The 14,012-nt window shown below is 45.6% G+C and overlaps 1 protein-coding gene across 2 annotated transcripts in view; it reads left to right on the plus strand.

Annotated features, from left to right (window-relative positions):
- LOC120917567 (ribosomal protein S6 kinase alpha-5-like) overlaps nt 1-14,012 on the plus strand; it is a 90,027-nt gene that overhangs the window by 72,384 nt on the left and 3,631 nt on the right. For both annotated transcript variants that reach the window (XM_040328967.1, XM_040328968.1), the window contains exons 15-16: nt 5,829-5,988; nt 9,990-10,153. In XM_040328967.1, coding sequence (XP_040184901.1) covers nt 5,829-5,988; nt 9,990-10,153 — 324 coding nt within the window. The remainder of the gene's footprint in view (nt 1-5,828; nt 5,989-9,989; nt 10,154-14,012) is intronic.

Consider the following 14,012-nt stretch of genomic DNA (forward strand, 5'->3'; position numbering starts at 1 on the left):
ATGCTCTAGCAAAGCGCGGTGACGTACAACAAGTACGACGGCACTATAAATGGGAAGTTCCATTCAGATGGCGCCACCCTTTGGGCTGCTTTAGCTGATTTTGTGTTAGTAAAAGACGATTTGCGCTTTTCTGTCTGTTACAGCGTGATGAATGTGCTTACTCCATTACGAAGGCTAGTTTTACCAGAACGAGCGCTCCCGTCTCAACACTTGCTTCTGAGCATGCGCAGGTTTTTCACGTCGTTTAAGCCCACACACGATAATTTTTTATAACCCGAAAAACGACATTGTTTAAAACGTCCTTAAAAAATGCAGCATATTTGAAATTTTTTTTTGTCGTTTTTCAGAACCCGAAAAATTATGTTAAAGCCCACACATGATCGTTTTAAATGACATTTTTTAAAAATGTTGTTTTTTACATGCCGAAAAATGATCGTGTGTACGTGGCATAACAGCTTCAACTCATAGCTGTTAGAGCTGCAAAGGGTGGGCCAACTCAGTACTGATCCTTATGCCGTGTACACACGGTCGTTTTTTGTGATGAAAAAAAACGTCATTTTTAAAAACGTAATTTAAAATGACCGTGTGTGGGGAAAACTTTGTTTTATGTCTTCTGAAAAACGACAAAAAAAAATTCGAGCATGCTTAAATTTTTTATGACGTTTTTCAAAACGTTGTTTTTTGTGTCATTTAAAATGATAGTGTGTGGGTAAAACGACATTTAAAACAACGTTTTTAAACCCGCGCATGCTCAGAAGCAGTCGTACGTGCTGAATGTAACCGCGCTTTGCAAGAGCATTTTGAAAAAACGATGGTGTGTAGGCAACGTCGTTTTTTAAAATGAAGTTTGAAAAACTTTGTTTTGTTTCATGATAAAAAAACGTTTTTTCACAAAAAACGACCGTGTGTGCGCGGCATTACGGATGAAGACTGGGATGCCATTAAAGTTCATGTGTGTGTAAAGGCAGGTGTCCCAATACTTTTGGTAATATAGTGTATGTGGTATTATTTTGACCATCAAGAGTGGGAGGGACATCCACTTGCCACCAAAGGAAAGTCCAATAGGTTCTGAAAAAGCAAGGTATAATTCACCTGGATACACTAAGTAATTGAAAAGATATGTACAGTTTTACTAGCACATGCCAAAGTTGCAAAAATTTGGTTTAGACATTAGGGCCCAGATTCTCAAAGGACTTACGACGGCGCAGCGCCATGTACGCCGTTGTAAGTCCTAATCTGACCCGTCGTATCTATGCGACTCTTGAGAATTCTGATTCTGGGGCCGCGTATACACGGTCGAACATGTCCGCTGAAACTGGTCCGCGGACCAGTTTCCGCAGACATGTCCGACCGTGTGTACAGCCTAGCGGACAGGTTTCCAGCGAACAAAAGTTTCTTAGCAAGCTAAGAAACTTGTCCGCTGGAAACATGTCCGTCGGACATGTCCGATAGTTAGTACACCTAATCGGACATGTCCGCTGGTTATGACGTGTAACCAGCGTCCCGAAATCCCGCGCATGCGTCGAAATGATTCGACGCATTCGTGGAAGCATTGCACTTCCGTGTTTGAGAACGTCGGTGTCTTCTACGTCACCGCGTTCTCTGTCCGTGGGGATTTTGGTCTGATGGTGTGTACACACATCAGACCAAAAGCTCCCAGGAGACATGTCCGATGAAAACCGTCCGCGGACCGCTTTCATCGGACATGTCTCCTCGTGTGTACGGGGTCTTGGAATCAGTTACGCATAGATATCCATTAGATCCGACAGGCATAAGTCTCTTACGCCGTCGGATCTAAACTGCAATTTATTTTTTTGGCCGCTAGGTGGCGCTTCCGTCGAATTCTGCGTTGAGTATGCAAATTAGCTAGATACGCAAATTCCCGAACGTACGCGCGGCCGACGCAGTAAAGTTACGACGTTTACATTAGGCTTTTCCCGGCGTAATGTTGCCCCTGCTATATGGTGGCATAAGTGCGGCGCAACAATGTTAAGTATGGCCGTCGTTACCGCGTCAAAATTTTAAAAAAGTTACGTCGTTTGCGTAAGTCGTCGGTGAATGGGGCTGGACGTCATTTACGTTCACGTCGAAACCAATGACGTCCTTGCGACGTCATTTGGAGCAATGCACACTGGGATATTTTACGGACGGCGCATGCGCAGTTCGTTCGGCGCGGGGACGTGCTTGATTTAAATGATACACGCCCCCTCCCCGCCGAATTTGAATTCCGCCGAGTGATTTACGCTACGCCGCCGCAACTTACGGAGTAAGTGCTTTGAGAATTCAGCACTTGCCCGTGTAAGTTGCGGAGGCGTAACGTAAATCAGATACGTTACGCCCGCACAATTTTGCGCGGCTGTACATGAATCTGCCCCTAAGATTTTGTATATGTTCATCAAACATAAGAAGTGATGTAAGTTACACTGTTGGCACTTAGAAAGGGTGCTGAAATGTTGAAAATAGAATTACCTAGAAATCAGCCATACCCAGGATAACCTAAGTCCAACAAAATTCATCTGGTATTTAATTTATGAAAACTTTTGGCAACTCTCTATTGGTCTATATCAGGGGTGGGGAACCTTTTTTCTGCCAAGGGCCATTTGGATTTTTGTAACATCATTCGGGGGCCGTACAAAATTATCAACTTAAAAATTAGCCTGTTATATTTGGTCAAACATTTTTTCAGGGGGGGCGCTTCGGCAGCAGCGATACACAGTCGCATTTAACCCTTTCTTCGACCGCAAGCAGGGATTAAACGTGCCCCCCCTTGCATCACTGGACCCCTTTACATTACACAGCACCCTGCATCACTGGACCCCTTTACATTACACAGCACCCTGCATCACTGGACCCCTTTACATTACATAGCACCTTGCACCTCTGGACCCCTTTACATTACACAGCACCCTGCATCACTGGACCCCTTTACATTACACAGCACCCTGCATCACTGGACCCCTTTATATTACACAGCACCCTGCATCACTGGACCCCTTTAGATTACACAGCACCCTGCATCACTGGACCCCTTTACATTACACAGCACCCTGTACCTAGGGACCCTTTACATTACACAGCACCCTGCATCACTGGACCCTTTACACTACACAGCACCCTGCATCACTAGACCCCTTTACATTACACAGCACCCTGCACAGTGCAGGACATTAATACATGAGTTACTATGACCAGTGCAACTGTGTAGGTAGGACATTTACCCCCTCTCCCCACCGCCATGCTGAATATTAAAAAAATCACAGACAGTCATAACAGTTAAAGCGGTTCTCCACCCTAAAGTGGAGTCCCGCTGATCGTAACCCTCCCCCCTCCGATGTCACATTTGACACCTTTCAGGGGGAGGGGGGTGCAGATACCTGTCTAAAGACAGGTATTTGCACCCACTTCCGGCCACACGTTACGGGCAAAAGACGGGTTTTTCTGACTTCCCGTCTGTCGCCCGTTGTGTGCTGGGAACACTCGGCTCCCAGCACACAGCGTGTGAGCCAATCGGCGGGCGCAGCGTGACTCGCGCATGCGCCGTAGGGAACCGGGCAGTGAAGCCGCAGCGCTTCACTTCCTGGTTCCCTCAGCGTGGATGGCGGGGGGAGCAGCAGAGAGACGAGTGATCGCTCGTCATCTGCTGCGATCGGCGCTGGACTCCAGGACAGGTAAGTGTCCTAATATTAAAAGTCAGCAGCTGCAGTATTTGTAGCTGCTGGCTTTTAATATTTTTTCCCCATGGCACATCCGCTTTAATAGTCTTCAGACTGCATACAGAATGATGCAGTCTGAAGATTATTAACTTTGATGACTGTCTGTGATTTTTTTAATATGCAGCATAGCGGCGGGGGGGGGGGTGAATGTCCTGCACAGTGCACAGGACATTAATACATAACTTACCATGACCAGTGCAGGACATTTACCCCCCCCCCCCCCCGACATGCTGCATTTTTTAATATGCAGCATGTGGGGGGGGGGGGGGTAAATGTCCTGCACTGGTCATGGTAAGTTATGTATTAATGTCCTGTGCACTGTGCAGGACATTTACCTCCCCCCCCCCCCCCCGCCGCTATGCTGCATATTAAAAAAAATACGCCGTATGTCATGATCCGGTCAGCATATTTATGGCTTACTTGATGCTGTAGAAATGGTTCCTCGTCGGTGGCGCTGGCTCGTCCTCTCTATGCTCCTCCCAGCCATGAATGGTAATCCCCGCCCGCCGTGAGTGACGTCACGCCGCCAGGACGGGCGCCGCCGCCGGGCGGGGCTGTAAACCAAGGGGAGCAGCTCATCAGCTGCAGTGCAATCATCCTATTGGCTGGAGGCTGGCGCCGGCTAATGGGGGCGGGCCGCAGGAGCGGAGTAAATGTATTGCTAAACACACTGACAATGAATGAATGATCACCATGATCATTCATTCATTGTCAGTGTGTTTAGCAATACATTTACTCCGCTCCATAGTGACAATCGGCGGCGCTGTTTTACAAACCCATGGGGGGCCGGATGGAATGATTTCGCGGGCCGCAAGCGGCCCGCGGGCCGCAGGTTCCCCACCCCTGGTCTATATCAACTCCTTTATGCCCAGCAATTTGACTGTACCCTACTTCTCATATCATTTACTTCTGTGTCATCCATCTGTGTGCCCTCATATCACTAATGCCTCGTACACACGGTCGGTTTTCCAGACGGGAAAACTGCCATGTTTGCATTTGGTCGGGAAAACCAACCGTGTGTATGCTCCATAGCAGTTTTCCCAACAGGAAAACTGCGAGCAAAAGAATGAGCGTTTTTTTGCTCGGCAGTTTTGCTATGGGAAACACTGCAGTGGAGCATACACACGGCCGGTTTTCCCGAACCAAAGCTGTCATGGCAGTTTTCGTGTCGGGAAAACCGGCTGTGTGTACACGGGAAAAGCAACCGGGCAGGTTCATGGTTTTTCGGCGGGAACACCGATCATGTGTACGAGGCATAACGCCCTACCCCCTTCTATGTTTACAACACCTTTTCTTTGCTTCGCTCACAACCTTTCCTTGCCACCTGTTGTGCTTTTGTTTTTCCCCTTACATTATCCATAATGCTACTTAATATGTTGATAAATTTCTGCGTAGGATGTGAAGTCTCTTGGGTATACACAATACAAACCACACTACCATTGTATGCATTGAATGTTCTTGAAATGAAGAATGTTATTGTATTTATCATTTAAAATCTGTGTACAATGTTTATCTTTTTTAGTAAAAAAATATTAAGAAGAAAATTATTCTTGTATAACTAGCTTATTCTTCAATTATTATTACAGTGTATAGTGTTTTTTCTTATCAGTGTTATGATTTTAACATAGTTTGAGACAAAGGTATACACTGTAAATAAGGCATTTACTTTTTAATTGGAACGACAACAATGTTTTGTATTTGTGTGTTTTTCTTTTTTATATAGTAGACAAAGCAGATTTCTAGATTTACTTTGGAGCCAGTAAAGAAATTTGGACTGAGATATATTCAGAACCTTCAATTGCTGACTTGCTTCTGAAAATATTAGTCGCTTGGCTGTCATGCTGATCCAAAGGCCGCGTCACCGACGTTGAACAAGCATGTAGCAGGCAAAAGTCAAATTTCTACTCTTCCTGTAGGCTCCTTGTAAGTGAATCAGAAACTGTTAAATCCATTGGATCAGTATGACACCAAAGTAACTACCATTTTCAAAAGGAAAGTAAGAAGATAGCTTTCATATTTCACTTAGATGACCAACATCAGCCTGAAATCCAAATGTACTGTGCAACAACCACGTCATGCCTTGTAATTCTCACTCTCACTTTCTCAACTCTGCAGTATACAATGCTGTGTGGCCAGGTTCCCTTTCAAGGTGCAAGAAGTGGCTCTCCTCACAGCCGTGCTGCTGATATCATTAACAAGATTAAGGAGGGAGATTTTGTCATGCAGGGCGAAAGCTGGGAACATGTGAGCGATGAAGCTAAGGAGCTTGTTAAAGGTATGCTTTTTTAAGCTTTATTCACGGAGGCAGGCTTTTCTTTAAAGTGTCCCACATAAAAACCTATCAGTAAATAGTGTATTATATGCTGTTGGTACTCACTCTATGACGCTATGAGATTTGTTTTCTGTATTCTGCAAAAAACCTGGTTGATCCTGCGGTTCTCTATCTCCCTCTTCTGTCCAATTCCCCAATGCAGCTGGGGATTTTGCAGAGCAGTTTTGGCAGTTCTGCACATGCTCAGTTTTCAGTGAGTTTCTATGCTGAACATTTCCTACCTATCACATCTGAGCAGCCCATATGACTATAGAGTCACACATAAGGATGTATACACAGTAGTAAATGGCAACCCACTCCCTCCCTCCTCCTCCATGCCCACTAACCAGCTAAAGACAATGGGGGTGGGATATTACATATACAGTGCCTTGAAAAATTATTCATATCCCTTGACATTTTCCACATTTTGTCATGTTACAACCAAAAACTTGAATTTATTTTATTGGGATTTTATGCAACAGACCAACACAAATTGGCACATAATTGTGAAATGGAAGGGAAATTATAAATGTTTTCCAAATAAATATCTAAAAAGTGTGGCGTGCATTTGTATTCAGCCGCCTTTACTCTGATACCCCTAACTTAAATCTAGTGGAACCAGTTGCCTCTAGAAGTCACCTTATTAGGTTATAAAAAAAAAATACCCCAAGCTTTGAACATCTCACAGAGCACTGTTCAATCCATCATCCGAAAATGGAAAGAGTATGGCACAACTGCAAACCTACCAAGAGATGTCCACCCAAACTGACAGGCTGGGCAAGGAGAGCATGAATCAGAGAAGCAGCCAAGATGCCCATGGTATCTCTGGAAGAGCTGCAGAGATCCCCAGCTCAGGTGGGAGAATCTGTCCACAGAACAACTATTAGTAGTGCACTCTACAAATCTGGCCTTTATGGAAGAGTGGCAAGAAGAAAGCCATTGTTAAAAGAAAGCCATAAGTCCCATTTGCGAGAAGCCATGTGGAGGACACGGCAAATATGTGGAAGAAGGTGCTCTGGTCAGATGAAACCAATATTGAATTTTTTGGCCCAAAAGCAAAACGGCGGAAAATTAACACTGTGCATCACCCTGAACACACCATCCCTACTGTGCATCATGTTGTGGGGATGCTTTTCCTCAGCAGGGACAGTAAAGCTGGTCAGAGTTGATGGGAAGATGGATGGAGCCAAATACAGGGCAATCTTGGAAGAAAACCTGCTGAAGTCTGCAAGATACTGGGGCAGAGGTTCACCTTTCAACAGGGCAACGATCCTAAACATACAGCCAGAGCTACAATAGAATGGTTTAAATCAGCCCTTTTCAATCAGGGTGCCTTGAGGTTTCTTTAGGGGTGCCTTGGCAAGATACCCAAAAAAAGACTTGCAGATGTAATTGCAGCAAAAGGTGGTTCTACAAAGTATTGACTCAGGGGGTCTGAATACAAATGCATACCATAATTTTCACATATTTATTTGTAAAAAAAAATATATAAAAAAACATTTATCATTTTCCTTCCACTTTACAATTATGTACCACTTTGTGTTGGTCTATCATATAAAATTCCAATAAAATGCATTGAAGTTTTTGGTTGTAACATGACAAAATGTGGAAACTTTCAAGGGGTATGAATACTTTTTGAAAGCACTATAGATTGATGGAGATTTCACCTCCCTCTTATTTTAAGACACAGGCTGTGACTGGCAGAAATCTGTCCACACCATGGTATTGAAAAAAATATGAAGACTCATATGGTTGATGATAAAAACAGGCACATCCAAGTATGCAGGCTTCCAGAATAAAGCTGTCCACATGGACCATCCTCCTTAAAGCCGGCTCTCACCGCTGTCAGTCTGCAATCATGGCAGGGAAGACTACCCTGCAGTAGAGCGATCTGAATTTGAGGCTTGAACCTCATGGAGCGCAGCTTGAAAGGGATGACTTTGATGGTGGTGCAGAGGACGGTCTATGTACCCCGGATGCCTTCATACTTAGATGTGCCTGTTTTTATCATCAACCATGTGAGTTGCTAAATGTTGTACCTTCATTAAATGTCACCATATTGCTACACTTAGAGGCTCCTCTCTTCTCTTTCATACTCAGGTTGTGACATGACGCTACTTGTATATCAAGACATCACTTGTATATCAAGTAAAAATGTATTTAGAAATTTAGCTTGTCTTGCAAGACGCTCTCAAACCAAAGTTTTACTGTATATATTTGTATGACAATTTAAAATTGATATTGTTGAAATTAATATTAATCATTTATTTTTACCCTTTACTTCAAAGGTTGTGTTTTTTTTTGTTTTTGTTTTTTGCACATTTGACCAGCAGCAGAGGACTAGAAGTCCCTCCTGCTTATGGTTCCCTGCAGACAGGCCCTGAAAGATCTGGGTCATGTGACAGCTGTAAATTGATTAAGAAAAGGGTAGTTAGATGCGTTTTTTTTTTATTAAAATATCTACAGTGCCATCATCCACATAAAGAAATAGAAGGGACTGTGTACATTAAACAGTGTGTGTTTAGTATCACTTTAAGGTAAACTACAATGTAACTCCATTGAAAATTATTATTTTGAGTGATTGTTTTAAAGGCTTTTACATTTTGCATGTCAACCACATATACTTTAAAACCTCAAAACAAGATACGACGGCATCTGGGTAAGATCCGACAGGCGTACGGCTTCGTACGCCTTCGGATCTTAGATGCAATACTTCGGCGTCGGGTATGCAAATTAGTGATTTACGACGATCCACAAACGTACGCGCGGCCGTCGCATTCTGTTACGTCGTCTCTAGTCGGCTTTTTCCGACGTATAGTTAAAGCTGGTGTTTTGCGACGTATAGTTAGAATTGCCATGTTCTTTTAATTTGAATTTTTTATTTTTGTTTGCGTAAGTCGTCCGTGAATCGGAATGTACGTAAGTCACGTCTAAGTTTAAAAAATGACGTCCTAGCGACGTCATTTCGCGCGATGCACGGCGGTAAATTTAGGGACGGCGCATGCGCAGTTCATTCGGCGCGGGGACGCGCTTCATTTAAATGAAACACGCCCCCTAATCGCCGATTTGAATTCCGCGCCGTTATGCCGCTTGAGATACACTACGCCGCCGTAACTTACGGCGCAAATTCTTTGGGGAATCGAACCAGCAAAAAGTAAGTTACAGCGGCGTAGCGTATCTCACATACGCTGCGCCGATGTATTTGTATGTGGATCTACCCCTTAGGTTGTACTAATAGGCATATCTACCACATATAACAAGTGATACTTTTAAGATTCACAACATATGCTGTGAAACCATTGAATAATATCACTGTAGGCGTTTCTACATGGCAAGAAAACATGGTCATTAAAAACAGCACCCATCATTCACCAGGTCCACCCATCCACTGCACCTTGCCATACTTTGTGTGGTGCACATTCACTTTATTTAGCCCACAGAACATCAACTATACCATAAAATTGATAGTTGTGTTTGCCCTCAGCCCTCCGCTCACTTTAGGCTTCCCTTTTAAATAGTGCATGGGGATGGGGATAGCTAAGATGAAACTTGATCTGATCAATTTCATCTATGGAGCACTGGAGGTAACTGTCATATGTGATTCTGCATTACAAATTGAGAACTAAGGAGAATGAGGTACTGGGTATTATTCAGTGGTTTCATGTATGTTGAGAGCCTTAAAAATTTCAAAAGGTTCACTGGTAAGAAAAACAGTTCTGAGTTGTTCTCTCAAAGTCACCTTGACACCAGTTTAAATAACTTGTGTCAAGGTGACTTTGAGAGAACAACTCAGAACTGTTTTTCTTACCAGTAAACCTTTTGAAATTTTTAAGGCTCTCAACATACATGAAACCACTGAATAATACCCAGTGGAAATGTCTTTCTCATTCTCCTTAGTTCTCAATTTGTACCAACAAGGGATGTTATGTGACCAAAACTCAGTTTGAAATATCTTCTCTTTTCAGGTTTGCTTACTGTAGATCCATCTTGTCGGCTGAATCTCAGTGAACTCAAGGAAAGTGATTGGCTGTGCGGAGGTCGTCCATTGTCCTCAACACCTCTCATGACACCTGATGTCTTGGAATCCAGTGGTATGGCCACCAAGACATTTGTTAATGCCACCTTCATGGTTAGTAAATCTAAATATTTTTACATTTTAAGCACAAATCTTCTCCATTTAGACATCAGCTAAAGGACTCTCCGAGGCCTAGCTGCCTGAGTGCTCTTTCTATGATTGGCTGCCCCCGTGCTCCGTGCCACTGACTTGATGGAGAAAAAAGGACAGTAGCATTTATTGAACAGTAAATAAAAAAGACAAGAACATATCTATGAATAGTAGACATAAATTAATTGTACACTATTCTAGTCTATGTCTTGGGGTCAATCATGTATATGAAAATGTTTATTTATTTTTGAAACTGATTTTCTTTGAACCTGTAACCTATAGACTAACATTCCTCTGCACAATGTCCCATAGAACATGAATCTACATTCAATTTTGTAACTAGGAGCAGCAGTACAGGCTCCTGCCTTGCACAGCCACATTAACGGGAGCAGAGGTTAAAGCGGGAGTTCACCCAAAAATCAACTTTCTGCAGTTAGATCCAGCATACTGCTGACATCTGCAGTATGCTGGTCTTTTTTTTTTTATTTGGGTACTTATCGTTATAGCAGTATCTCTTCTATGGCTCCGAGCGGGGAATCCTTCGGGGAATGGGCGTTCCTGAAGACAAGCAAGTTGATTGACGGCCTTCGATAGCGCGTCACGGCTAACGAAAAAAGCCGAGGTGACACTTGGCTGTTTACGGCGCCTGCGCCTTCCGTGTAGAGCTGACTGCGCAGGCGCCGTAAATTGCCGAGCGTCACTCGTGTATCTTCGGAAGCCATGACGCGCTATCGAAGGCTGTCAATCAACTTGCTTGTCTTGAAGGGAACGCCTATACCAGGAAGTAATCCCCGCTCGGAGGCATAGAAGACATACTGCTATAACGATAAGTACCCAAAAAAAAAAGACCAGCATACTGCAGATGTCAGCAGTATGCTGGATCTAACTGCAGAAAGTTGATTTTTGGGTGAACTCCCGCTTTAAAGGATAAGTACAGTACAGAGAAAGTGCACTTATGCTGTTTGCCCCTTTAACTAACTTAACAGATCTCCCGGGCGGACCTGGTCCCCTCTTTTTGTTCCGTTTGGGTGACGACAGATCTTAATGCACTGTATTTCCTTTTCTCTGTGTCTCAGGTATACTACTGTTATGTGGTCGCTGTTGTTGTAACTTTGGCTGTGTGTGTATGTTTGTGTATGTTGGGTTGCTTGAGTGTACGGATGTTTGTGGGGTTTTCTTTTTTCTATGGCTGGACTGCTGTTGGTCCAGCTGTTTATTGTTTTCTGATATATCTGTTTTGCTATTATGTTGTAATGGCTGCCTCTGCTGCCTTATTTTGTAATTTTCTTTGAAAAATCAAAAATAAACACCTTTAAAAAAAAAAACTTAACAGATCCCACCTCATTTTTCCAAAGATGCATACTTGCCACGATCCATCCCTGGGGATTGTTTAAATCCAGCACAGCCAGAGACTTAGGTAGATAGGCTGCAAAGACTTCTATGGGGCTGTACTTTGTAGGTGTTCTCAGGAGACAGGGGGCCTGATTCTCAAAAGAGATACGCAGACTTAACTGCTGTTCAGCCTGCTTATCTCTGTGCCTAACTTTGGAAACGATTCTCAAAAGGCTTTTTCCAAAGTTAGGCAGAAAATCTGACATGTGTAAGACACTTACACGGTCAGATTTTAGGATGCAGTACCGCATCCGCCACTGGGGACATTTCTCATTGAAATGCAGCTTTGCGTATGCAAATGAGGACTTAAACAGATTTTCAAAGCATTTCATCACTGTGATTTCTGCGTAAGTTCCGAATTTGCCTGCGCAAAACTAGGGCTGGTTTTATAATGTGGAAAGTTAGTCACACCTTGTAAAGGCCCATTCCAGCGACGGCATTTGGTATGCATTCCCGAGGGAGAACTCCACGGCAATTTTAAAATTCAAAACCGGCATGGGTTCCCCCCCAGGAGCATACCAGGCCCTTAGGTCTGGTATGGGTTGTAAGGAGACCCCCCCACGCCGAAAAATTGACGTAGGGGGTCCCCCTACAATCCATACCAGACCCGTATCCAAAGCACGCTACCCGGCCGGTCAGGAAGGGAGTGGGGACGAGCGAGCGCCCCCCCCCTCCTGAGCCGTGCCAGGCCGCATGCCCTCAACATGGGGGGGTTGGGTGCTCTGGGGCAGGGGGGCGCACTGCGGGCCCCCCCACCCCAGAGCACCCTGTCCCCATGTTGATGAGGACAGGACCTCTTCCCGACAACCCTTGCCGTTGGTTGTCGGGGTCTGCGGGCGGGGGCTTATCGGAATCTGGGATTCTTCTTTAATAAGGGGGCCCCCAGATACCGGCCCCCCACCCTAAGTGAATGGATATGGGGTACATCGTACCCCTATCCATTCACCTGGAGGCAAAAAGTAAAAGTTAGTAAACACACAACACAAGGGTTTTTAAAATAATTTATTATTCTGCTCCGGATGCCCCCCCTGTCTTCTTTATTAGCTCTATTTCCAGGGGGGGCTTCTTCTTCCACTCTCCGGGGGTCTTCTTCCACTCTCCGGGGGGGGGGGGGGGGGTTCTTCTTCCGCTCTCCGGGGGGGGGCTTCTCCGCTCTCCGGGGGGCTTCTTCCATCTTCTCCCCTCTTCCGCTGTTGACTCGGCGAACCCCGGTTCTTCTCCAGCTGTCCGGTGCCTTCTTCTTCAGCGCTGGCTGCCTGCTATGTTTGTGTGTTAGCTCAATTAGTAACAGGCAGCCGGCGCGGTCTTCTGTGACGTCAGGGTCTTCTCCCCTCTTCCGATGTTGACTCGTCGCATCTTGTCGCTGTAATGATGGAAGCGCGCCTTGCATCCCATTTATATAGGCATCACCGTCCCATCATGCTCCGGCAGGTACCCACGTGGTGGGTGCACGTGGGTAGGCACCCACCACGTGGGTACCTACCGGAGCATGATGGGACGGTGATGCCTATATAAATGGGATGCAAGGCGCGCTTCCATCATTACAGCGACAAGATGCGACGAGTCAACATTGGAAGAGGGGAGAAGAACAGAAGACCCTGACGTCACAGAAGACCGCGCCGGCTGCCTGTTACTAATTGAGCTAACACACAAACATAGCAGGCAGCCAGCGCTGAAGAAGAAGGCACCGGACAGCTGGAGAAGAACCGGGGTTCGCTGAGTCAACAGCGGAAGAGGGGAGAAGATGGAAGAAGCCCCCCGGAGAGCGGAGAAGCCCCCCCCCGGAGAGCGGAAGAAGAAACCCCCCCCGGAGAGTGGAAGAAGAAGCCCCCCCTGGAAATAGAGCTAATAAAGAAGACAGGGGGGGCATCCGGAGCAGAATAATAAATTATTTTAAAAACCCTTGTGTTGTGTGTTTACTAACTTTAACTTTTTGCCTACAGGTGAATGGATAGGGGTACGATGTACCCCATATCCATTCACTTAGGGTGGGGGGCCGGTATCTGGGGGCCCCCTTATTAAAGGGGACTCCCAGATTCCGATAAGCCCCCGCCCGCAGACCCCGACAACCAACGGCAAGGGTTGTCGGGAAGAGGTCCTGTCCTCATCAACATGGGGACAGGGTGCTCTGGGGTGGGGGGGCACGCAGTGCGCCCCCCTGCCCCAGAGCACCCAACCCCCCCATGTTGAGGGCATGCGGCCTGGCATGGCTCAGGAGGGGGGGGGGGCGCTCGCTCGTCCCCACTCCCTTCCTGACCGGCCGGGTAGCGTGCTTTGGATACGGGTCTGGTATGGATTGTAGGGGGACCCCCTACGTCAATTTTTCGGCGTGGGGGGGGTCTCCTTACAACCCATACCAGACCTAAGGGCCTGGTATGCTCCTGGGGGGGGAACCCATGCCGGTTTTTTCTTTGAAAATTGGCATGGAGTT

Source organism: Rana temporaria, chromosome 11, assembly GCF_905171775.1.
Source record: "Rana temporaria chromosome 11, aRanTem1.1, whole genome shotgun sequence".
NCBI classification, from domain to species: domain Eukaryota; kingdom Metazoa; phylum Chordata; class Amphibia; order Anura; family Ranidae; genus Rana; species Rana temporaria.